At 35.4% G+C, this 23,443-nt stretch overlaps 1 protein-coding gene across 6 annotated transcripts in view; it reads right to left on the bottom strand.

Moving 5' to 3' along the window:
* The window catches only part of ZMYM4 (zinc finger MYM-type containing 4), a 146,684-nt gene that overhangs the window by 27,038 nt on the left and 96,203 nt on the right, over positions 1–23,443 (bottom strand). For all 6 annotated transcript variants that reach the window (XM_043574445.1, XM_043574446.1, XM_043574443.1 and 3 more), the window contains 16 exons: positions 20,811–20,985; positions 20,300–20,512; positions 17,523–17,673; positions 16,913–17,028; positions 15,592–15,867; positions 15,267–15,417; positions 14,050–14,222; positions 13,113–13,263; positions 12,187–12,327; positions 11,827–11,864; positions 10,739–10,883; positions 6,899–7,017; positions 5,823–5,994; positions 2,747–2,800; positions 2,174–2,353; positions 1,743–1,837 (listed from right to left, as the gene is read on the bottom strand). In XM_043574445.1, the coding sequence (XP_043430380.1) occupies positions 1,743–1,837; positions 2,174–2,353; positions 2,747–2,800; positions 5,823–5,994; positions 6,899–7,017; positions 10,739–10,883; positions 11,827–11,864; positions 12,187–12,327; positions 13,113–13,263; positions 14,050–14,222; positions 15,267–15,417; positions 15,592–15,867; positions 16,913–17,028; positions 17,523–17,673; positions 20,300–20,512; positions 20,811–20,985 (2,350 nt within the window). The remainder of the gene's footprint in view (positions 1–1,742; positions 1,838–2,173; positions 2,354–2,746; positions 2,801–5,822; positions 5,995–6,898; positions 7,018–10,738; positions 10,884–11,826; positions 11,865–12,186; positions 12,328–13,112; positions 13,264–14,049; positions 14,223–15,266; positions 15,418–15,591; positions 15,868–16,912; positions 17,029–17,522; positions 17,674–20,299; positions 20,513–20,810; positions 20,986–23,443) is intronic.

Below are 23,443 nucleotides of genomic sequence, written 5' to 3'. Positions count from 1 at the left end.
TACTTAATATATCTGACAGAGCCCCTCAAATATTACACTTAAAATTTATGAACTTTTAGGGGTGTGTGGGTGGCTCAGTTGGTAAATCATCTGACTTCTGCTCAGGACATGATCTCATGATTTGTGAGTTCGAGCCCAGAACAGGCTCTGCTGACAGCTAAGAGCCCGGAGCTTGCTTCAGATCTGTGTGTGTCTGTCTGTCTGTCTGTCTCTCTCTCTCTCTCTGCCCCTCCCCTGCTCACTGTCTCTGTCTCTCTCTCAAAACTAAACATTAAAAAAAATTTTTTTTAAATTTATGAACTTTTAGATGCAATTATAACTCAACAGAGCTAATTAAAAAAAATATAAGGCCATTATTCTTTTAATTTTAGTGTGGGAAAGCCCTGTCAATATGAGAAAATGTCCAAGTGAATTTCACTATTATACTATATTATATAAAATAATAAGGGGTGCCTGGGTGGCTCAGTTGGTTGAGCGGCCAACTTCGGCTCAGGTCATGATCTTGCGGTCCGTGAGTTTGAGCCCCGTGTCGGGCTCTGTGCTGACAGCTCAGAGCCTGGAACCTGTTTCAGATTCTGTGTCTCCCTCTCTCTGACCCTTCTCTGTTCATATTGTCTCTCCCTGTCTCAAAAATAAATAAAAAACGTTAAAAAAAAATTTAAAAATAAAATAATAAACTTCATTATTATATGTAAAAAAGGCTAAATTTAGAGGTTTTTTTAAAAAAAGTGTACAATGAGGATTTTAAAAAGCTTTTTAAAGTAAAACAGAACAAAAACATCTCTAATTGTAGAAACAAAGAGAGCCTGGTAGAAATATAAAGTAAAAGATAATGGTTTTTTTTTTTGTAACAGCAGTAGTCTGCCAAATATTTTTTATTAATTTAAGTTAATCAAGTGTAACACAAATACATTTATAAAGTTTTATAAATCTATAAAAATTTCATGATTATGTGGCACATACACAGGTGTGGTATCATATGCTATTTAGAGAGGCAGGAATGCTGTCTTTTCTTGGGTCTATATGGCTGAAGCATGGGCCATGACTCAAAATATATGCTCAGGAGCTCATCAATCCCTACTGAATCCTGAATGACTTTCTGTAACACAAGTGAGTAACAAAACAGAGTAACAAACAATCCACCAGGAAACTGTAAACTTGCCTGGTTACCCTTCTACCAGCTGGAAAAGGTATAATGGTGATACAGACCATGACATTCACAAGAAACATCTGAGCAGCTACATAATAACAACCACATACTAAGCATTTGCCCAGTGCTGTGCTGGGAGACTTGTCTCAGTACCTCTACTACCATAACATGAGGTTTACACATCCCTTTAAAATATCCAAAAGACGGGGCGCCTGGGTGGCGCAGTCGGTTAAGCGTCCGACTTCAGCCAGGTCACGATCTCGCGGTCTGCGAGTTCGAGCCCCGCTGATGGCTCAGAGCCTGGAGCCTGTTTCCGATTCTGTGTCTCCCTCTCTCTCTGCCCCTCCCCCGTTCATGCTCTGTCTCTCTCTGTCCCAAAAATAAATAAACTTTGAAAAAAAAAAAAATTAAAAAAAAAAATATCCAAAAGATATCATTCTTGATTATAAGAAACAAAATAAAGGCATAAAAATACAAGGTTGTGTAAAACAATATACGGAATACTGGGACGATGGCCGTTACAGAGCTTTGTAAACAGCAAGAATTAATAAACACCAAAGAAAAATGCTAGAAAAATTAAGCTACTGCTTACTCTTCGTCTGGGCTGAGGGAAGCCATCTCTGTGCCGTCGTCTTGTTCGGGAACGTGCCTGGATTCCCTGTCCTTTATTCAGTGGGTCAAAGGATTCTATTAATAATAAGCAGAAAGCATATTATGATATAAATAACTCAGATTTATATAGAGACTTTGGGGGAGAAAATATCAGGTAATCATCACTATATTATTTTTTTATGATCAAAAAAGGTGGATATAGCATTTAAATAAAAACTTCATTAATGATGAAGGAAACCTCCTGCAAGATTATGGTGTGAAAGGTTAAAAAAAATTAACCACTTTATTATTTAACCTTCAAAGGTAGAGACCATTTGTGCCTTAGGTTATCAGACAGTATAACTGCTTCATGATGTCAATTCAGAGTTCTACCAATCTTCTAAAACCAAGAGTATTTTATGTTGCACAAACCTGATGGAAAATCTGCTTCCAGATCCTGCTCAGTTTCCCCTTTTGAGAACTGCTTCAATTCTGAATCAGCCTCTTGCACAGCATTTGACTTTAAGGCATAATGATTCAACTCTTCCTCCCAGCTATGTGGCGTAGATACTGCCTCTGATTCAAGATCACCACTGTATGTACTTCCTTGGTCTGAAATATACAGAAAACAAACAAATGCTCAAAATGAGATGGACCCTATACATGCTCAGAAACCCTCCTGAACCCCTGAATAACAAAACCAAGATATACCTGCTGATTTAAGTAGATACACTCAAAAGATGAAGTAATTTCTTCACCAGCCTCACAAAACTGGCTTCATATTCTTGGTAAACACTTTAAAGCATTATTTTAATTAATCCTTAAAACCAGTATCTGAGTTACCTTTTATTATTCTCATTACACATTAGCATACAATCATAGACATCTGATGCCCCTTATGAATAGCTAAAAATACAAATATTAAATCCAAGAATACTAATACTTTATGGTTTCTGTGACTGAGATAATATTTCTAAGATTTGAAATGTATGTAGAATTACAAACCTTTTTCAAAAATCTTGGTATCTAAAAAGAGCTCCTGTTCAGAAGTTTGGGATCCTAAGGGAAAAAAAGCACATAATTAAAGAACTTACATGTATTCACAAAGCAAACTGCATCTCAAATGAAATGACTACATTATATAAATGAATCATACTAAGGAATGCTAAAAAAATAGCCTTCATATGCAGGGGCACCTGCGTGGCTCAGTCGGTTAAGCATCCAACTTTGGCTCAGGTCATGACTTCATGGTTCATGAGTTCAAGTCCCACATTGAGCTCACAGAGCCTACTTAGAATCCTCTGTTCCCCTCTCTCTCTGCCCCTCCCCCACTCATTCTCTCCCTCTCTGAAAATAAATAAACTTAAATAAAAAGACTTCATATGCAGAAAGAATAATTCATTAATAAAAATAGGCATTAGTGATAAATGCAATTAAATTATGACCCCTAACAGTGTTTATATTTCTAAGGTAGCAGTACAAGAGAAGTCATGTCAAGAGGGACCTTTATTTTAGATTTACACTCCTGTGCTTTTTTTTTTTTTAATGTTTATTTATTTCTGAGACAGAGACAGAGCATGAGTGGGGGAGGGGCAGAGAGAGGGAGACACAGAATCTGAAGCAGGCTCCAGGCTCTGAGCTGTCAGCACAGAGCCCAACGCAGGGTTAAACTCACAAACCGTGGGATCATGACCTGAGCCGAAGTCGATCGCTCAACCAACTGAGCCACCCAGGCACCCCATACACTCCTATGCTTTCTGAATTTATTTTTTACCACGAAACACACACACACATACATAATTTATTTACAAACTGACAAATATGCATTGAATTGCTTTTTCCTCCCAAAATATATCTTAACACTACACTGAGAAGTCACTAGACTTAGAATATAAATACAAGTTACATGAACAATCAGCACATGAATGAAACCGAACACAGTTCTATCAATTAACTATTTTAAAACTAAAGTGCTTAAGGTTTTAGGGGTGCCTAGGTGGCTCAGTAGATTAAGCATCTGACTTTGGCTCAGGTCATGGTCTTGCGGCCCATGGGCTTGAGCCCTGCATTGGGCTCTGTGCTGTCAGCTCAGTCTGGAGCCAGCTTCAGACTCTGTCTCCCTCTCCCACTACCATTCTCCCATGCATGCACGCGCTCTCTCTCTCTCTCTCTCTCAAATGTAAATAAACATTAAATTTTTGTTTACTTTTAAAAAATAAAAGTAAAGAGCTTAAGGATTCAAAGTAAAAAACAGAACAAAATGCTTTTTAAAACCCAGGACTACAGCTTCTTTTCTCTGAAATCAAACATAAATTAGCCAGTTCTCTTCAGTAGGAATAAATTTCTCCCTCCTTTATGTTTCTAAACCATTAGATTTTACTTACACTCTAGTGATCACAACTATCCGTCTTAAGGCTTAGTTTAAAAAAGTTTTTTCAGTCTGACTCAATTTTTAGGTTAAGAGAAAGTCACAATATTTGTTCAGAGGAAGCACCTAAAAAATGTTAACTATTTTTTTTTAATGTTTATTATTTTTGAGAGAGACAGAGAGCAAGCAGTGGAGGGGCACAGAGAGAGGGAGACACAGAAATCTCCTTCATGATTGTGAGATCATGACCTGAGCCAAAGTTGGATGCTCAACCAACTGACCCACCCAGGCACCCCAAAATGTAAACTGTTAATGTGAGTGGAAAGCCAACTTAAAATGAGGTTTATTTTCATGAATTGCTAAACTTCCAAACTAAATATCAGAAATTATAAGATCAAGCATAAGGGGCAACATTCTAAGACATTAAAATCTACATATAAATGGGTCAGAATTATGAGATTATACACTAGAGACCAAAATGAGACCAGAAACAGAATAGTAACAAATAACCTTTTTATGCAACTCTGACAATATTATGATTTTAAAACTTAATGGCATCACTAGAGGAATGTTGATACTTTTTTTAAAAAAGCACTACAGTGTTTGGGGTGCCTGGGTGGCTCAGCTGGCTAAGCATTTGACTTTGGCTCAGGTCATGATCTCACAGTTCTTGGGCTCAAGCCCCCATATTGGGCTCTGTGCTGACACTCAGAGCCTGGAGTCTGCTTCAGATTCTGTGTCTCGTCTCTCTGCCCCTCCCCCACTTGTGCACTGTCTCTCTCTCTCTCTTTCTCTCTCTCTCTCAAAAATAAATGTTAAAAAAAAAAAGTTACAGTGCTCAGAAAAATCACCCAGCATTTATTATGCAAAAATCTAAACCTTAGCTTTGTAAAAACCATCAATAAAAAAAGAAAAAAATTGTCAAGAAAAAATAATTTCTTAACTCATCAGTGATACAGGAAAAGGCCTTTGTATATTTTGACTATCCAAACACAATTTTCTCTATGTCTTCTTATATCCCAAAATCAAGAAAGTGCTAAGGCCAGAAACCTTTCTGGATATGTCCTGCTAGTATTGGTTACTATCATCAACTTTGGAGGAAGACAGACCTGAATTCAACCTCTAGTTCCGTCACTTCCTGATTGTACAACCAGGGCAAGTAGGATATCCTATTTTTCCAAATGAGGAATCTAAAGTAAACAGTACCTTCCTCATAGGGCTGTTGTAAAGGTTAAATGAGGCAATGCACACAGTGCATTTAGGACATGCCTACGGTATGTAAGCACATAACTACTGTTCTTATTGTTATTCCACCCCACAGAGGGGGATTTATCTACAGGTTATTTTGAGCCGAATGGTTTTCCATCATAATATTCTATTTACCTTCTATGAACATGCTGATTATTATATACTAAGAATTCTTACATGGGGATCATGGCTTTGAATACAGGAATGAAGTCAGAAAATAATCATGAAAATGGATTTACAGGCAATTTTTCTGGAATCATTAAGAACTAAAAACTGTATTGACTATAGATATGTAGTTTCACAAAAAGGAAAAAAGTTTCAGAGGTATCAACAAGTTTAACAAATTCGGTATTTAAACACAAATAAAGCTTTTAGAAATATCTTGACTACCCAATACTTAAAATTACTTGAGCTACCTGAAAATTTGTGTGTTTTCTTTCTTTCTTTCTTTACAATTATACCAACCTCCCTGGGATAGAGTCTTCTCCTTCTCTTCATCTTCTGCAATCATTTCTGCCATCTCAAGGAGATCAGCTTCAAATGGATGTGAAGGAAGCTTCTCCTTAATGTCTTCAATACTTTCGGTGACTTTATCTTCATTATCCATTGAGGATGGAATAAGCATAGGAACAGGCATCTAAAAGACCAAGGACAGTTTCTTGGGAACAGGTTTGTCATCAAAACTATTATTTGTGAGATGATTTAAGCACTAAAATAATGAACAAATTCAGATATTTCTATTGCTAATGATTAAAATAGTCTTGCTAGTTTGTTTTTATAAGACAACAGCCATTTAAATCAAAATTCAATTAAGTGCTTTTCTGGATAGTCAACAAAATGTGTTTCTAACTCATCTAAAATAAGTTATCTAATACACACTAGTTTCTGATTATATTTCTTGCTTAACATTTTCAGTTTCACACAACTATTTTCCTTAAGAATTCACCAAGGAAAGGGGCGCCTGGGTGGCTCAGTCGGTTAAGTGTCCGACTTCAGCTCAAGTCATGATCTCATGGTCCATGAGTTCGAGCCCCGCGTCGGGCTCTGTGCTGACCGCTCAGAGCCTGGAGCCTGCTTCAGATTCTGTGTCTCCCTCTCTCTCTGACCCTCCCCCGTTCATGCTCTTTCTCTGCCTCAAAAATAAATAAACATTAAAAAGAATTCACCAAGGAAAAATATATTTCCAATACAAAATGAACACATTTTTTAAAATAGTGAGAATAATATAAATCACAGTATTTATTTTTTCACCCTTGTTAGACTCTAGAATTTTAACACACATACACATGTCTGACCTTTTTCTATTTAAGTGGTCTTATTGTGTATGGAACATTATAAAAAGGCTGTATCACAGCATTCTCTGAGGAGGCAGGGTATAAATACAAGCAGCCCTTAATATACTCCATATTAAATAATACAGTAATATGATAAGAGCCAAACACTTTTTTACCAAAAAGTGAAGAGTTTTTAAATTGAGCTGTAACATTTTAACTGAGGAAAATGTGCACTAAATCAGCCTTCATCTCTACATGATTACTCACGGGAACTGGAATTCCAAATGGGACTGGTGCATACTGAGTATAAAGATGAAGAGGTATGGGCACAAACACTGGTACGGGAACTGGCACCACAATGATCTGGGGCTGACTTGGAGTGTCTTCTAATGAAAAATAAATAAATTAAAAAAAACAAAACAAAGAGGGTTAGAAACATCTTAATATAAATTTTTTAGAAAGCAATGGGGATTTACAGTTCCAAAGAATTACAATTAAAAAAAAACTTTTTAAAGCACACAGACCTATAGTTCAAAAGTGTAATCTATGACACTGGCAGTCAAAAGAAGAAATAACTAAACTAGCAAAGAAAGGTTTGAGTATAGCAAAGATAAAAAGCAGGCAACAAAACAATGAGCAATGATATGAGGATACAATGAATGAAGGATATAATGTGGATTAATGCATGTAAAGAACTGGAACAATTATCTTAGAAGAGGGTTACAGAAAACTGCTAACATGAATAAGAAAGGTATGTTAAAGATGAGATTAAATAGAGCCATTTTTGTGAAGCTATAATGAACTTTAAAATAAATGTTTATGTATTCTGGGGGGAGGGGGCAGAGAGAGAGGCAGACAGAGGATCTAAAGTGGGTTCCACGCTGATAGCAGAGAGCTTGATGTGAGGCTCAAACTCATGAACTGCAAGACCAGGACCTGAGCTAAAGTCGGATGCTTAACCAACTGAGTCACCCCGGCACCCCTATAATGAACTTTTAAAATCATTTCTAGTAGATAGTGTGGAGTTACTGCAGATCTGTTAGCACAGAGTAATATGATGAAAAGGTCACTAAAAAAGATTAATTTGGAGGCCATCTTAGTATGGAATAAAAAGTATATGAAGTATAAAAGGAGCAGGCAATTGAAGTATGTACATACAATGAAGACGATGAGGACCTGGACTAGGATGGTTATGATACCTACAAAAATGAATAAATACATACAAGCAGATTTTCTTTTTTTTTTAAACCTTTTTTTTTTTAATGTTTATTTATTTTTGAGAGAAAGAGAGAGAGACAGAGCACGAGCAGGGGAGGGGCAGAGAGGAAGGGAGAGAGAATCTGAAGCAGGCTCCAAGCTCTGAGCTATCAGCAGAGAGCCTGATGCGAGGCTTGAACTGTGAGATCATGACCTGAGCCAAAGTCGGATGCTTAACTAACTGAGCCACCCAAGCAAGTGAGCCACATACACATATTCTAAGGTATTAAAAAGATGAAACAGAACTTAGAAGCCTAAATGAGAATAGGGAAACTAAGTGAGAAGGATGGAGAATTTATCCAATGTTTAACAGGTATCCTACAGGGTCCTTTCTATGTACCAGAAAAATACCCTAGATGATTATAAAACCATTAATGTAAGAGAAAGGTAATGCTAGTGAGAAGAAGTGAAAAGCTGACAAGTTGAGTAGGGTTAGAGGTAGGAAATTATATCGGATCAATTTTACCATGGTCTAGTGGACATTAAAAATTACCTGTCAATGGGAATGCAAACTGGTGCAGCCACTCTGGAAAACAGTATGGAGGTTTCTCAAAAAACTAAAAATAGAACTACCCTATGACCCAGCAATTGCACTACTAAGGTATTTATCCAAGGGATACAGATGTGCTGTTTTGAAGGGGCACATGCACCCCCATGTTTATAGCAGCATGTTGTTTTGGCTATCAACAATAGCCAAAGTATGGAAAGAGCCAAAATGTTCATCGATGGATGAATGTATAAAGAAGATGTGGTATATATAGACAATGGAATATTACTTGGCAATCAAAAAGAACAAATTCTTGCCATTTGCAACTACATGCATGGAACTGGAGGGTATTATGCTAAGAGAAATTAGTCAGAGAAAGACAAATATCATATGACTTCACTCATATGAGAACTTTAAGAGACAAAAACAGATGAACATAAGGGAAGGGAAACAAAAATAATATGAAAACAGGGAGGGGGACAAAACATAAGAGACTCATAAGTATGGAGAACAAACAGAATGTTACTGGAGGAGGTGTGGAAGGGGGGACAGGCTAAATGGGTAAGGAGCACTAAGGACTCTACCCCTGAAATCATTGTTGCACTATATGCTAACTAATTTGGATGTAAATTAAAAAAAAATAATAATTTTCTTAAATAACCTGTCGATAGGAGTCTGGGCAAAATGGGTGAGGGGGAGAGGGAGATAGAGGTCTCCAAATTATGGAATGAGTAAGTCACAGGAATAAAAAGCAGAGCATAAGTAAAACAGTCAATGATACTGTAATAGCGATATGATGGGGACAGATGGTAGCTATACTTGTAGTGAGCACAAGCATAATGTATAAACTTGCCAAATCTCTAAGCTGTACACACCAGAAACTAATGTAACTGTGTGTTTCAACTATACGCAAAAAATAAAAATAAAAATAAAATCACCGGGATTAGAGATGTCTGATAACCAAGCTACATAATACTAAGTAAGTCACTATTAACTACAATACAAATATAGGCTGAAGTCATCTGTAACATTACTATTCAGTGTGGTCCATGGGGGCTTTAAGAAATGCAAAACCTCAGGGGCGCCTGGATGGCTCAATCAGTTAAGCATTTGACTTCAGCTCAGGTCATGATCCCACAGTTCTTGAGTTTGAGCCCTGCAGTGGGCTCTGTGCTGACAGAGTGGAGCCTGGAGCCTGCTTCAGATTCTGTGTCTCCCTCTCTCTCTGCCCCTCCCCTGCTTGTGCTCTGTCTCTCAAAAAACATTTAAAAAAACAAAAACAAAAAAAAAAAACCCCAACCACTTAAATTCTTTACAAATTGTCCTAAGGGAATACAGCAAATAGACATTTATTTGAGAAAATCTACCTAAATACAGTAAGAATAGTGGGAATCTATGACATGTGCTCCACTACTTACTCCATACCCCAGCTCAGCCAGCTCAACTTGACAGAAGCTCTGCTCTGGGTAGGTGTGGCCAGGAGGAATGGGATCCTATTTCTTCAGCTCCCAAACAAGGGTTACCATATCTCACCAGGGGTCTGGCCACCATCGTTTCTCATTCCCTCCAACTCCATATTGAAAAGTTTAATTTCCTGGTGAGTACAGCTGACAGGCTGGAGTCTCCCTTTCTCCACCCAGCTACCACCCATAGGGTAGAAGCCCTACTGCAGGACTGGTAGGCCAAGAATATGAGGTCCCAATCATCCTCAGCCCAGATCATTTGCAGGGCAGAGATTCTAGGCCAGGAGAGGCGAGCTGAGAAGATCAGAGGACTGCACCACACCAGCATCCAGAAAAGTAGATTAGAGGATTTTGCTTAGGGATGGCAATTCAAAAGAAAAGAAAGCCCCCCGCCCCCACAAAAACCTGACTTTATTTGATATAGAGGGTAGAAAAGTTCAAACATAAGGATCCTCTATGAAACTACAACTCCTATTAAGAGCGTGTCTATATAATTCCAAAGTCTACCCTTATTCCATAAAATTACACTGTCATTAACAAAAGAAAATGAAGTGTTCCCAGTATGGTATTATCAATTAACTACCTTCTCTTTGGCATAACTTAATTTTTAGAGGGTGAAAATACCTAACTGACAGTAAAAGTCATGAGGATGCAACTGGGTGATGTACATAAGCAATCAAACACATCACCCAGGGAATAGGCACTCAATTAATGTAAGCAAATCTAGCATTCCTTCCCCACTAAAAAAAAAAAAATATATATATATAAATATATAAATTTATATATGAATAAATTTATATATAAATTTATTTATATTTATAAATAAATATATACTAAAATATATATATATAACTATATATATATAAATAGAGAGAGAGAGAGGAAGTGCAAGGAACATACCTGTCTGGCATTCTTTGTTTTGGGTATGTGGTTTGCAAGAAGTGGCTTTAGTCTGTGTGATAGGTTTACATAATAAAGCTTTATTCTTCAAAAGTCTTGGGGGCTGGGAAGGTGGCAGTTTCAGAGCATCTGTTTGTGTACTTGCCTAGAAAAAAAATCAGAAACCAAAGAGGTTTCAAAAGCTTATCATTAATTAGAAGAAATACTATAATTTCAAAAGAAATACTATATTGGAATTACATGGAAGACAAAGAACATAAATATTCAACTAAATATGTAAGAAATACAATATTCCTGAAATACCAATAGCTATATAAGAATATTTTGATAACTATATACTGACTCTGAATGTATCTAATTACCAATTCTATTTACCAAGAAAAATGCTATTTCTATTATAAGACATTGCTGGTCAATCTGGCTATGTTTAAAATGAGAATTGTTATTTCCTGACTGAGATGAGTCTTAAAAGACTTAGGTTCAAGATAACTAGAAATAACATTAAACACTTATGATCATTTAAGTAACCTAAAAAAAGATGATGTGAAAGTTATCTAACAGACCAGGAAACACTTCAGAACTGCTACTGTTCTAGTTGTAAATTTTTCTCCTATTAATTTTCTTCTAAGAAACAAAGCAAAAATTATTGAGGAAAAAAAAAGAGTGCTTACTTAAGGATAATCTGCTCTGGGTGGAAACAAAAAGTATTTTATAAATACTTTATTTACAATCTGACTACATTACAAAATGTCCCAAATACCTTTATGCCTGAATTCTGTAAAATTTTATTATCTACTATTAAAAACAACAAAAACAAACCAACAAAAATAGGCTTCAGTAACTATGCAGAGACAGCAAGTATTCAAAGAAATCAAAGTACATTAAAGACCTAATTAAAGAACCACAATATGAATCAATCAATAAATAACCAGAATATCTTATTCCTAAACAAAGGTTATGAGCTTATGAAAATTATTTTACATAATAAAGAATAAAGCATGGAAAATTAGCATAGACATATTCATACTGTACAAAACTGGAAAATCAACACAGTAGCAAGCAATACCAGTTAAAAGAATAAAACTTACATCCCCAATGATTTTCGCTGTTACTGTTGGAACTGCACCTAATATAAATTAAAATAAATATTTAGGATCTTACACAATTATTTAAACATAAACAGCAGCATTTAAAGCTGATGGTGGGATAACAGACACAAAATCTCCAAATAAAAACAGGTATTATCTTAATTCATGGGAAGACTAGCATCTAAAGTATCATGTGAGAAAAAGGGACAAAAACATTGTTTAGTGCCCAACAGCCCACAGAGAGCCACCACTCATAATATAAATGTGTCAAATATTTGAAAATGACCAGTGATGGAAAAAAGACAGAACCCCTGTACTCAACCTCAAAAGGCTACATAAATGCTTTCAAATCAGACATACCTTGTAAGACACTGTTAGAATTCACTGTGGGCTGAGCAGCAGGAGCACTGGCTAATGATACCACATTGGCTATAACTGGAGTTGAATCTTTTCTTAGAGATGGGGGCCCTGCTGAAGCAGCTGGCACCATGGAAATACTTGCTGATTAAATAAACAAAAATAAAAAGACCTCATGTAATTTATATGCACATACATAGAAACCAACATCTCAAGGAGGTTAAACAATGCTTTCAGTAAAGTTAAATTCTGTCAGAGCAAAGAATCACGTTAGGATTAACTGGGTTTTTTTTTTCCTATTTTTTAATTAGTGAAACTTAGAAGTATTCCATTTATTTTCTCTTGTAAAACTACACATGTGGTGTATTTAAAAGGCCATGTGGGGGCGCCTGGGTGGCCCAGTCGGTTAAGCGTCCAACTTCAGCCGGGGTCGCGATCTCGCGGTCCGTGAGTTCGAGCCCCGTGTCGGGCTCTGCGCTGATGGCTCAGAGCCTGGAGCCTGCTTCCGATTCTGTCTCCCTCTCTCTCTGCCCCTCCCCCGTTCATGCTCTGTCTCTCTCTGTCTCAAAAATAAATAAACGTTAAAAAAAAAAAAAGGCCATGTGATTTATATTCTATGTCCTTTGTTACACTCTCAAATCCTTGTTTAAGGAAGTCAAGGTGTATATACCCATTACAAAATATTAACTGCCATTCTGTCCCATAGTTCTTACAGAGTTTATTTAATTCAAAATGTTCAGAGAAAACTAAATGAACTCCTTTCTACAAAGCTTTAATCTGTTAAACAAAAAGGGATTCAAATGTTAATGTCATTTGAACAGAGTGAAATTTGCATTTCATGAAATTATTAACAACTGTTTAAAGTTCCCATTCTGTAGAACAGTAGTTGGTCCCTAGCACTGATCAAAGACTATAAAGTTTAATTTTACCTGCATTGTTTTGTGAAGGTGGGTCACACATACTTTGCTGATTACAGAACATCAAGATACAAAGCAGGTTACAGAAATGTTTCATTTCTCCTCGCCATTTCAAGGACTCACTGAGTTTACCCTGTCGCTTACAACCATCACATTTGGCCATCTAAAAATGAAATAAGATAGTAAAAGAGTAAAATACAAATTATCTCTGTTCTGACAGAATAAAAGGAGTTCACACATAACAAGTGAGGAAATTAACTTAGAATTTAGAACATAAAAATGAAAACCATCCTAAAATGGTAAACATTTATCATTTTTCAAATCATTTACACTACATATTAAAAGTCACATTATAGGGGCGCCTGGGTGGCTCAGTCGGTTAAGCGTCTGACTTTGGCTCAGGTCATGATCTCGCGGTCCGTGAGTTCGAGCCCCGTGTCGGGCTCTGTGCTGACAGCTCAGAGCCTGGAGCCTGTTTCAGATTCTGTGTCTCCCTCTCTCTGACCCTCCCCTGTTCATGCTCTGTCTCTGTCTCAAAAATAAATAAACGTTAAAAAAAAAAATTAAAAAAAAAGTCACATTATAAAGATGCCAATAAAGAGTAATTAAAAAACATAGTGAAATGAAAATAAAACCTATCTTCTTCAAAAACTTCAGAAGACAAATTCATTTTAGTTAAATAATAAATAGATAAAATGCTAATTTTAAACTCTTTAATGTCTTAAGACTGATACGTCTTCTACAAGGAAATTAAAAACAAAAAGAACATAACTTCAGTGACATTAAAGTCATCTTAAATCTTACATTAATACCACAGGACAACATAATACATTTAATACTTAAAAGTTTTAAAATCATTACATTGCCCTTCATACTACTTTAAAGAATAAAAGAAGGGAATAATGTATGCCTTAATTTGAAAAACCCCAAGGATATTAATTTTAATTACCTGATAGAATAGAACTGTATATTTGGACATACATTCTTCACAACAGAACTCTTCTACTTTCCCCCCCAAATTATTCTGTACCAATTTGGGAGATGTCTGTAAACAATAACTGCACATTTTACAGTGATTTCCCCAGCGTTTCGCCAAGTCATGTTTATAAAGCAATTTGCAACCTAAAAACAGGAAAAATAAAATTAACATTAGAAAAAAATTAATTAAGTACCTACATCTTTAAACTTAAATGCTCTAAGACAATGTTTTCACAGTTGGATCCTTACCAGTTAGTAGACCAAGAGATCAATTTATAGAATCTATACTATCATTTTCTTTTTCAAACAAAATAGGACAGGATTGTAAATATTACAGAGCATCACATATAATAAAAGTCAGTTTTGTTTCCTAAAACTTTGTTTTACTTGGGTAGGTGATAACATACTGGGTCACAATGTAAAATGTATTTCTTCTTTTGTGTTGTGGTCAAAAGGTTTGAAAGCCAATAGTCTAGGAGGTTAATCATGCACAGTTTTAGAATAAAACATTTTAAACATACAAAAAAGTCATCGAAATAGACAATCTACCTCATACTGATTTGTCTATCATATTCAGAAATATAATGACTATTTAAAACAATAAAAATATAATTTAGGATGCTACTAAAATGTAAGAAGTTCTATTTATTTATGTTTAAATGTTTGCTTTTATTTACTTACTTACTTACTTACTTATTTATTTATTTAGAGGGGGCGCACAAGCAAGGGGAGGGGCAGACAGAGGGAGACACAGAATCTGAAGCAGGCTCCGGGGTCCACACTGACAGCCAAGAGCCTGATGCAGGGTCTCAAACTCACAAACTGTGAGATCATGACCTGAGTCAAAGTCAGACACTTAACCGACTGAGTCACTCAGGTGCCCCTAAGAAGTTTCTCTTTAGAAATAAGCGCCAATAACTAAAAGAATCCCCCTATCAACCTAAAAACATGAAATGTTTTTCACATCACCACCATCTTCTGTAATACACTTCAACAATCTTTTCCTTCATTTTAACATCTATATGATATGAAGGACTAGCTCAGTAAAAAGCAAACCAAATGTAAACAAAACAAAAAGCTTTGTTACACAATGGATAAAACAGATAAACTTACAAAGTAACAGCTTAAATTATCAGTTACTTTTAAGAGGACCAACATGATCAGTAGGTAAGATGATCTTGTCCTTACCTTCACTACAGAATGACTTGTCAGCACCTGAGAATCGCACAGTCTCCTTTACAATTTTCTCAATTTTACAATATTCACACATTGCCATTACATTATTTATTTTCTTATATTCATCAGAACAATTCTTGCCACAGAACTGAAACATTTTACCCTGTAAAGAAATAATCATTAAGTACTAATGAAACATTTGGTTTATCTTTTGGAAATCCTTTATTCCCTCTTATTTTAAAACAAGTAGTGTAATTTTTAAAGATGAAAAGCTAGAAATGATTTTATAGATAGACCATTTTACACTCAAACCCTTTATCAGGATCCTATACTTTACCTTATAGTCAAGAAGTTCTGGCTTTGTGGCAAAAAGACGGTTACAGTGCTGACACTTGAGTTTTACAACACTTCGTGCAAACCCAACGTGCTGGGATTGGGCAGCAAGACGCTGGAGGCCAGCTGCAGCAGAGCTACTGATGGAGGTGGGGGAGACAGCAGAGGTATTACTCCCACCTGCTGACACTGTTGAACCTGTGGGAATGCTTACAATTACCTGGCCCTGAGACAAGGGCACTACTGAAGAATTCATTCCTGTTGGTTTGTTGAACAAATTCTGAAAAATGAAACAAAACAAGATAATCAATGTAATCATTTGTTCAGTCAAATGAGCACCGAGTGCCTAAGTCTGACAAGCACAATTCTAGGTACATAAGACACACCTGTGAACAGGCGACACTCCGTGCCCTTGAACAGCTTAGAAGTGAATGGATAGAGTGTCATTTATATGCAGAAACTAAAATAACTAATGATCTCTTTAAATTTTTTAAACTTTTTTTTTTTAAGTAATCTCTACATGCAACATGGAGCTCGAACTCAGGACCTTGAGATCAAGAGTTGCACGTCTACTGACTGAGCCAGCCAGAGGCCCCAAACTAATAATCTCCTTTAAAAATAATATCTCCATGGGATGGCCTGGGTGGCTCAGTTAGTTAAGCGTCCGACTCTTGGTTTCAGCTCAGGGTATGATCTCATGGTTCATGGGATAGAGCCCTGCACTGGGCTCAGCAATAACAGTGCAGAGTCTGCATGGGATTCTCTCAGTCCCTCCCCTGCTCACACACTCGCTCTCTCCCAAAATAAATAAACATTTAAAAAAAAAAAAAAGGTAAATAAAATAAAATAAAAATAATATCCTCCCGGGGCACCTGGATGACTCAGTTGGTTAAGCATCCGATTCTTGATTTTGGCTCAGGTCATGACCTCATAGTGGTGAGTTTGAGCCCCGTGTCGGGTTCTGTGCTGACAGCACAAAGCCTGCTTGGTATTTTCTCTCTTCCCGCTCTCTCTGCCCCCACCCTGCTCGTTCTCTCTCTCTCTCAAAATAAATAAATACACTTTTAAAAAGTTAACAAAAAATAAAAGTAAAATAAAATAATAACATCCTCCCAATAGATAATCTGGGTAGTAACAGTACCATTTAATTTTACAGAAGGCAGTTAAATGACATGCCTCCAAACACATCAAAAATCAAAGAATCCAAGTGTAACAGGACTGAGAGAAAAATTCAGGCAATCCAGGCATTAGCAAACACCTAACAAGTTTGTATACGTTATGGTAGGCAACTCACTGACAGGAGAGGAAGATTTCTGAAGCCGTACCTGGAAAGCTACCACACAACTGTAGCTGCAGAAGTTGCGTATACTTCCATCTGACATGGCTAGGTGATACTGAGGGATTGCTGAGGTTTTACAACTGTTACATTGAACTTGTACACCTTAGCAAATCAAAATAAAAACTAATGAGTAATATATACAAACGTATACAAATGTATGAGAAAATAAATATTATCCAATATATGAAATTCAAGGGCCAGGTCAAGTTGCAGCAACTGAAACTAAATCATGTCACATACAGACAAAAACTAACTTAACATTAAAAATATTTCTTTTAATGTAAAGTTGGCACGGTAGATCTACCCTGAAACTACAAAATGAACCCTGAAATAAATCAGGTGTGGATAAAAAAAATACCTTAAAGAAGTCAAATGAAATTCTTTTGGTAAAGGGGAATGCACAAATAGGCAAGCAAATAAATAAACATAAGTTAAGCAATCAAGGCAATAGATAATATTTTACAACACAGATCTGAAATATTTTAAACTTGCCTTAAAAATCAATTAAATCTGGACCAAAATCTGTACTATACAAAAAGCAATAACCATAATTTTGTCAACTATTATATTTATATAGTTTATGAAACCAGTATTACCTGCAGAAGTAACCATTTTAACTCTGTAAGCAGATAAGCAATTAACAGAACAGAAAAGCTCTGTCTTTCCCAAGCTATTGGTATTTTCAATCATTTCTGCTGAGGATCTCAATGATTTGCAAAGCGCACATGGTGTAATTTTGGCTGATTTCTATTAAGAGAATAAAATAACATTCATTTTTACCAAATGATAAGTAAAAGCATAATTCTTTGAAATGTTTATACTTAACACTGTTGAAATATTTTAAATTAGTGGCTTTCAAACTTTTATGATTACAATCCTCAGTAAGAAATAAATTTTACAAAGTGACCCAGTACATACTTCTGAACTTTTGTGTTTGTGTAGTATACATGTATATAAAACTGAAAAAAGTTTCATAAAACAATATAAATCATGATAACATGTGATGCATTTTTATATTTTCCATTATATTCTATCTCATTAAAAAATAATGCTGAATGCAACCTAGCAATTAATTTGGGGATCTACTAATTGATTGTAACTATAGTTTTAAAAATAGTATTTTTAAAAAATTACACACAGGGAATTCATGCTCTTACACTATGCTAAAAATTAGAAGAACCCCCCTACAAAAGGTGCTATATGTGGCAATAAAATGTGATTTCAATAAAATTAATAAACTTATTAGGAAAGTCACTGCCAACTATTCTATCACTAACAACAACAAAGCACACAAAGCAATAAAGCAAGTAAGCAATAAACTGGGAGCAAACCTTGGATATCACAAATTTTCATATATAAGCAATCGAACAGTCTATTATTATCTTAAGTTTGCGCTAAATTAGGGATTCAGCAGGGGTGCCTGGGTGGCTCAGTGAGTTGAGCGTCGTCCGACTTCAGCTCAGGTCATGATCTCACGGCTCGTGAGTTTGAGCCCCATGTCGGGCACTGTGCTGACAGCTCAGAGCCTGGAGCCTGCTTCTGCTTCTGTGTCTCCCTCTCTCTCTGCCTTTCCCCCACTCAACACTGTCTCTCTCTCTCTCTCTCAAAAATAAATAAACATTAAAAAAATTTTTTTTAATTAGGGATTCAGCAGCCAGTAATACTAAATACTACTAGTATATCATACATTCAAGATAACTTGTAAGTATATCCAGCATCCATTATCTCTGTGAAGTTTTTGCTGATAGTCTCATCCTGTCCTACCAACTAGAACTGACCATGTTTCCTCTGTGCCCCACTGAACACCATAATACTTCCACCATAGCATCTCTACTCAGTTTTATGTCTATCTCCCTCAGGAGACATGGAGCCCTTCAAAGCAGGAATCGCATCTAATGTTTGTTGAATGAATTATATATAAGGAAAAAAACAAAACAACAGATACGACCATTTTCAACATGCCAGGTTCTATACTAGGTGCTTTCCCATTCTTCCTTCACATAATCCTAATAACATCCCAGTGACAGTAGTAGTATAATACCCATTCACAGATAAGAAAAGTTAAACCCAGAGAGTTTAACTGTTTATCCAAGGTAAAATTCTATTTGAATAGAGAATCAAGATATCAAACTGAGATATGCTTTACTTCTAAATCAAATTCTTTCTCTATACCACAGTACATATAAATATGTGAGAAATTTAATAAGTAATGGCTAAATTAAATATAGTAAATAAATTAAAATTAAGATGATTCAACCTATTTCTCCTTCTCTTGTGGAATATAAACCATCTTTGAATGGACTGAATCCAAGTAACTTTTAGTACTTGAAACAGTTATCAGGAAAACAGTCTTTTGAACAAGGATAAACTCATGAAGATATTGGCTTTTTTTATCCCCTGTGAAAGCAAAAACAAGGAGTTTCTAAAGGAAGGAATAAATAGTAAAGCTAAGCCCCTTTAATGTACTTGAATAATAACAAGAAATAAAAGGAAACACCATATAATGTTTAAAATTCCAAAATCACTGCAAAGTATTAAGAATTTAAAAGGAATTTCTCAATTGACATTATTACATTCATGAATGTTGGTAGACTGTATAAAAAGTCACTATTTTAAGAAAAAGAATGATCAGCTATCATGCTACAAAAGAAAGGCATTGTAAAATAAACAAAAAAGATTATCATATCTTTGGATTTATGAATTCTAAAATCTAATTTTTGATCAAAATTTGCTAACAAATTACAAATATGGTAAAAACGAAGCTGTATTTGTCATTCAGAATTCATTCAATTCATCTTCTATAAGCCTCATCTATTCACAAAATAACATATGACCTACATTTATTTTTTTCGTATTTCATGAAGAAAAGGAAAAACCCTTATAAACAAATTAATGGTAAGATTTTCAATTTCTGAATTGCAATTTCAACTATATGGATCTGATTCAAGAATATGTACGTAACCTGGACCTTACCTTGTCCAATAAAAAAGTATATTATATGCAAACCAAATATATTTCAAAGAAGGCTACACACCAAAAAGATAAGACTGGGTATCTCTGGGAAATGCATTATTTTTCTTCTTTGTGTATTTTCAAAATATTATTCAAAAACATGAATCATATTTGAAATAAAAATGTCATGCCCACAAGCATGTATTTCAAATGCATGAAGAGAAATATGCTATTTACAAAACTCTATACCCGGGTTTTTAATAACATTCATTTGACAAATCCTATTTATATGTAAAGTACATCAATTAAGCTAATAATAAGATCTTAGTATTTCTGCGGCATTTTCATAAGTAAGTACTACCAAAAAACGTAGGTCCTCCTGAAACGAACAAAGACATCGGGGTTAGATACAGTCATGTACCTGCTTATACGCCGTGACACATGCTGAACTACAGAACTTCTTAGACTGGCCCTCTATCTGAAGCACGTGGCACTGCCCAGAGCCACTGTAGCAGTAGCCCCCACAGTTCTCACAACAGTTCATGGTGAGGTTGTTGGCAGAGCGAAACTTAGAGAAGCAGGCATCACTGCAAAGTTTATGTACCACATTCTGGTAATTAACTTCATGTCGAATCTAGGAATTAAAAAACAACACACAAATCACAAGCACAGACCATCAAAAGCTGTTCTTGGGGTGCCTGGGTGGCTCAATAGGCTGAACGTCTGACTCTTGGTATTGGCTCAGGTCATAAGCTCAAGGGATCAAGCCCCTCATCGGGCTCTGGGCTGACAGCACAGAGCCTGATTGAGATTCTCTGTCTCCCTCTCTCTCTCTCAAAAGAAACAAACATTAAAAAAAAAAAATCTGTTTTAAGCACAAACATTAGATTTCCCCCACACACACACCCCAATACAGTAAAAAGATGACTTACAACAGCATTCTTCTGACACATGCTGCATTTGGTTGAAATGCTATTCGTATTTATGGTGACAACAGGTTTCCTTTTCAGTTCGTATGTTGACAGACATGACTGACTGCAAAAATCTTTACTAGCTGTGGTATTTTCAAACTGGGCACTGATCACATCCTTTGGATTTAAAATGTCTCTAAAAATGATAACAAAGATAAAATAAGCCACAGTATCATTTGTATTTTTCCATTTTTGTGAGTTAATAAGTAACACAGAGGCCATTACAGGTGTATGGAAAGGGCACTGTTACTTAAATGAAAAAGCCTCAGTTTTCCTGGATAAACTGATAAATTGCTCTGATCCTTAAGTTCTGTACCATAAAACAGAACTTCTAACACATGACTTATTTCATAGAACTGTTGTGAGGATTAATATACTATATTTTAAGACTAACAGACTACACATCAAACAGTTCTCATTCATTATCTCTAGTAGGTGGGATTATAAGAGATAGGAATTTTCTTTTTTAGGCTCTTCTATATTTTCAAAGTACTCTTTAAAAATAATTAAAACTATTTTTAATTTTACATACACTTGAAAAATCAAAAAAGAAAAAAAACAAAACACTATCATTTAAGAGTAAAAATACAGGGCCGCCTGGCTGGCTCAGTCAGTACAGCATGCAACTCTTGATCTCAGGGTTGTGAGTTCAAGACCCACGTTGGGTGTAGAGATTATTTAAATAAAACCTTTAATGAATCAATGAATGAATGAATGAATGAATGAAAGTAAAAGTACATTTCAAGCTACAAAGTGTATATTCTAGCATGGTTATACAAAATAGAGTATTTCCATATCTAAATAATTTAATTTACAAGTATTAGTAGCAAAGGCAATGAATATTAAAACCTTTTAAGGCTCCCTACCACTCCACCCTTTATCTTACCCCTAAACCACTGTTCCTAAATAGTAGTTTATCAGATAGTTTAAGTGTAAAGCATTTTAAAAGCCAATGGGAAAACAATGCCTTGATGAAATTTTCCAAATAGTGTCTCTCTCTCATGAATACACATACACATAATAGTACATAAGCCATTATATTCATTCTTGCAACTTAAATTATACTAATAGAGCACTTTTTAGAAAAGATGACAAATATCTATGATTCAATAAAAGATAATAGTAAACATAATGGGAATCATCACCAGGAACACCTCATATGCTGTAATGTATAACTTCATACCTCATCTTCTATACTTAGTAGCTCCAGGCACCTCTAGTTTCTGCTTTTTTTTTTTTTTTTTTTTTTGCCTTCACAGTTATTTTTTAAGTAGATTTTAATATATTTCATTTATAGGGGTATTTACTGAGCACTTATATTGAGCCACCCACTAGCTACATCCTGTATAAAAATATGGTACAAGCATGCACTAAAGGCGCTCACACTATATTGGGACAAACAGACAAATGACATAAAATGCCATAACAGAAGCATTCTTAAAATATAAAAGTGAACTAATTATGAAAAAATATAATGCACAACAGAAAGAGAAATGAAGAAACAATTATTTCAGACAATATGTAACATGAAAGGCTATTTTTGCTATGTCTTAAATAGGAGTTTTCCAGAAGGTTAAGGAAATAAGAATTGGGGAGCAGCATTGATCAAAGCAATAGAGTATAAAAGTAGGTATTTCTCACTCGCCTTAGTATGCTTAGCATCCAACTACATTACATCTTATCATAGATTTTATCTGATTCCAAACAGTAAAAATTCAGAAATGATACAGACAATTCCAAAATAGTTACTTCTCTATCATTGTATCAAGTAATTTTATCTAAAAGCATTAAAAAAATTACCCTCCAAATGACCTCTTTTAAGTAGGATTTTGAAACAGATTTTTAAAAACTAAGCATTAGGTCCTTATTACTAAGGAAACCTGAAAATTAAATGATGATTAGCTAAAATATATTCAGAATTTAGGTTAAATTCAAGATGCTAAGAAATATGGTTAATAAAAGATTAAGAAAAATAAAACGTAATTCAAAGAGCTAATGAGGTTTTTTTGTTTGTTTGTTTGTTTTTTAATCAACCTAAGTGCTGCTGCTATATCTCTACTGGTCTATAAAAATAGCAGTGGCTATCAGGATGGAAATCTTTTCTAGCTCCACCCATTCAAATTAAATTGAAATCCTTCTTGGGCTCCTTCAAGGGATTAACTTACAAATTAAACCTGTTTGATTATATGGAGTGGCAGGGGCAGGCGATGCATTTGCCAAAATTAACCAGCTATGTGACACAGAGGAACTCTTTTAATTTCTTTGAATCCAATTTCCTTATACTTAAGGTACGATCCAATTCAACAATATTATAGTCAGATAAATCAGACCATCCTAAACTTCTGCAGTCTGACTGTGTAAGAGGAAAACAAGGGGAGGAATGGTTAAGTGGTAAAAAGGAGATAAAAGAGTAGTTCAGGAATAAAACAAAATGCAAGGAAAAACAAGACTGATCAGTGGTTGAGGACTGAGCAACAATAGAAAAGATATCCTGTAAAATGAGAAGGGGAGAAAAGAAAGAAAATGGAGAAGATCAGGCAGGTAAGGAGTACCTGAAAGGACAGTAAGAGGCAAATGGAAAAGAACGAGGGATT

Source organism: Prionailurus bengalensis, chromosome C1 (assembly GCF_016509475.1).
Source record: "Prionailurus bengalensis isolate Pbe53 chromosome C1, Fcat_Pben_1.1_paternal_pri, whole genome shotgun sequence".
Lineage (NCBI taxonomy): Eukaryota > Metazoa > Chordata > Mammalia > Carnivora > Felidae > Prionailurus > Prionailurus bengalensis.
This window is presented reverse-complemented; position numbering and strand designations above follow the sequence as displayed.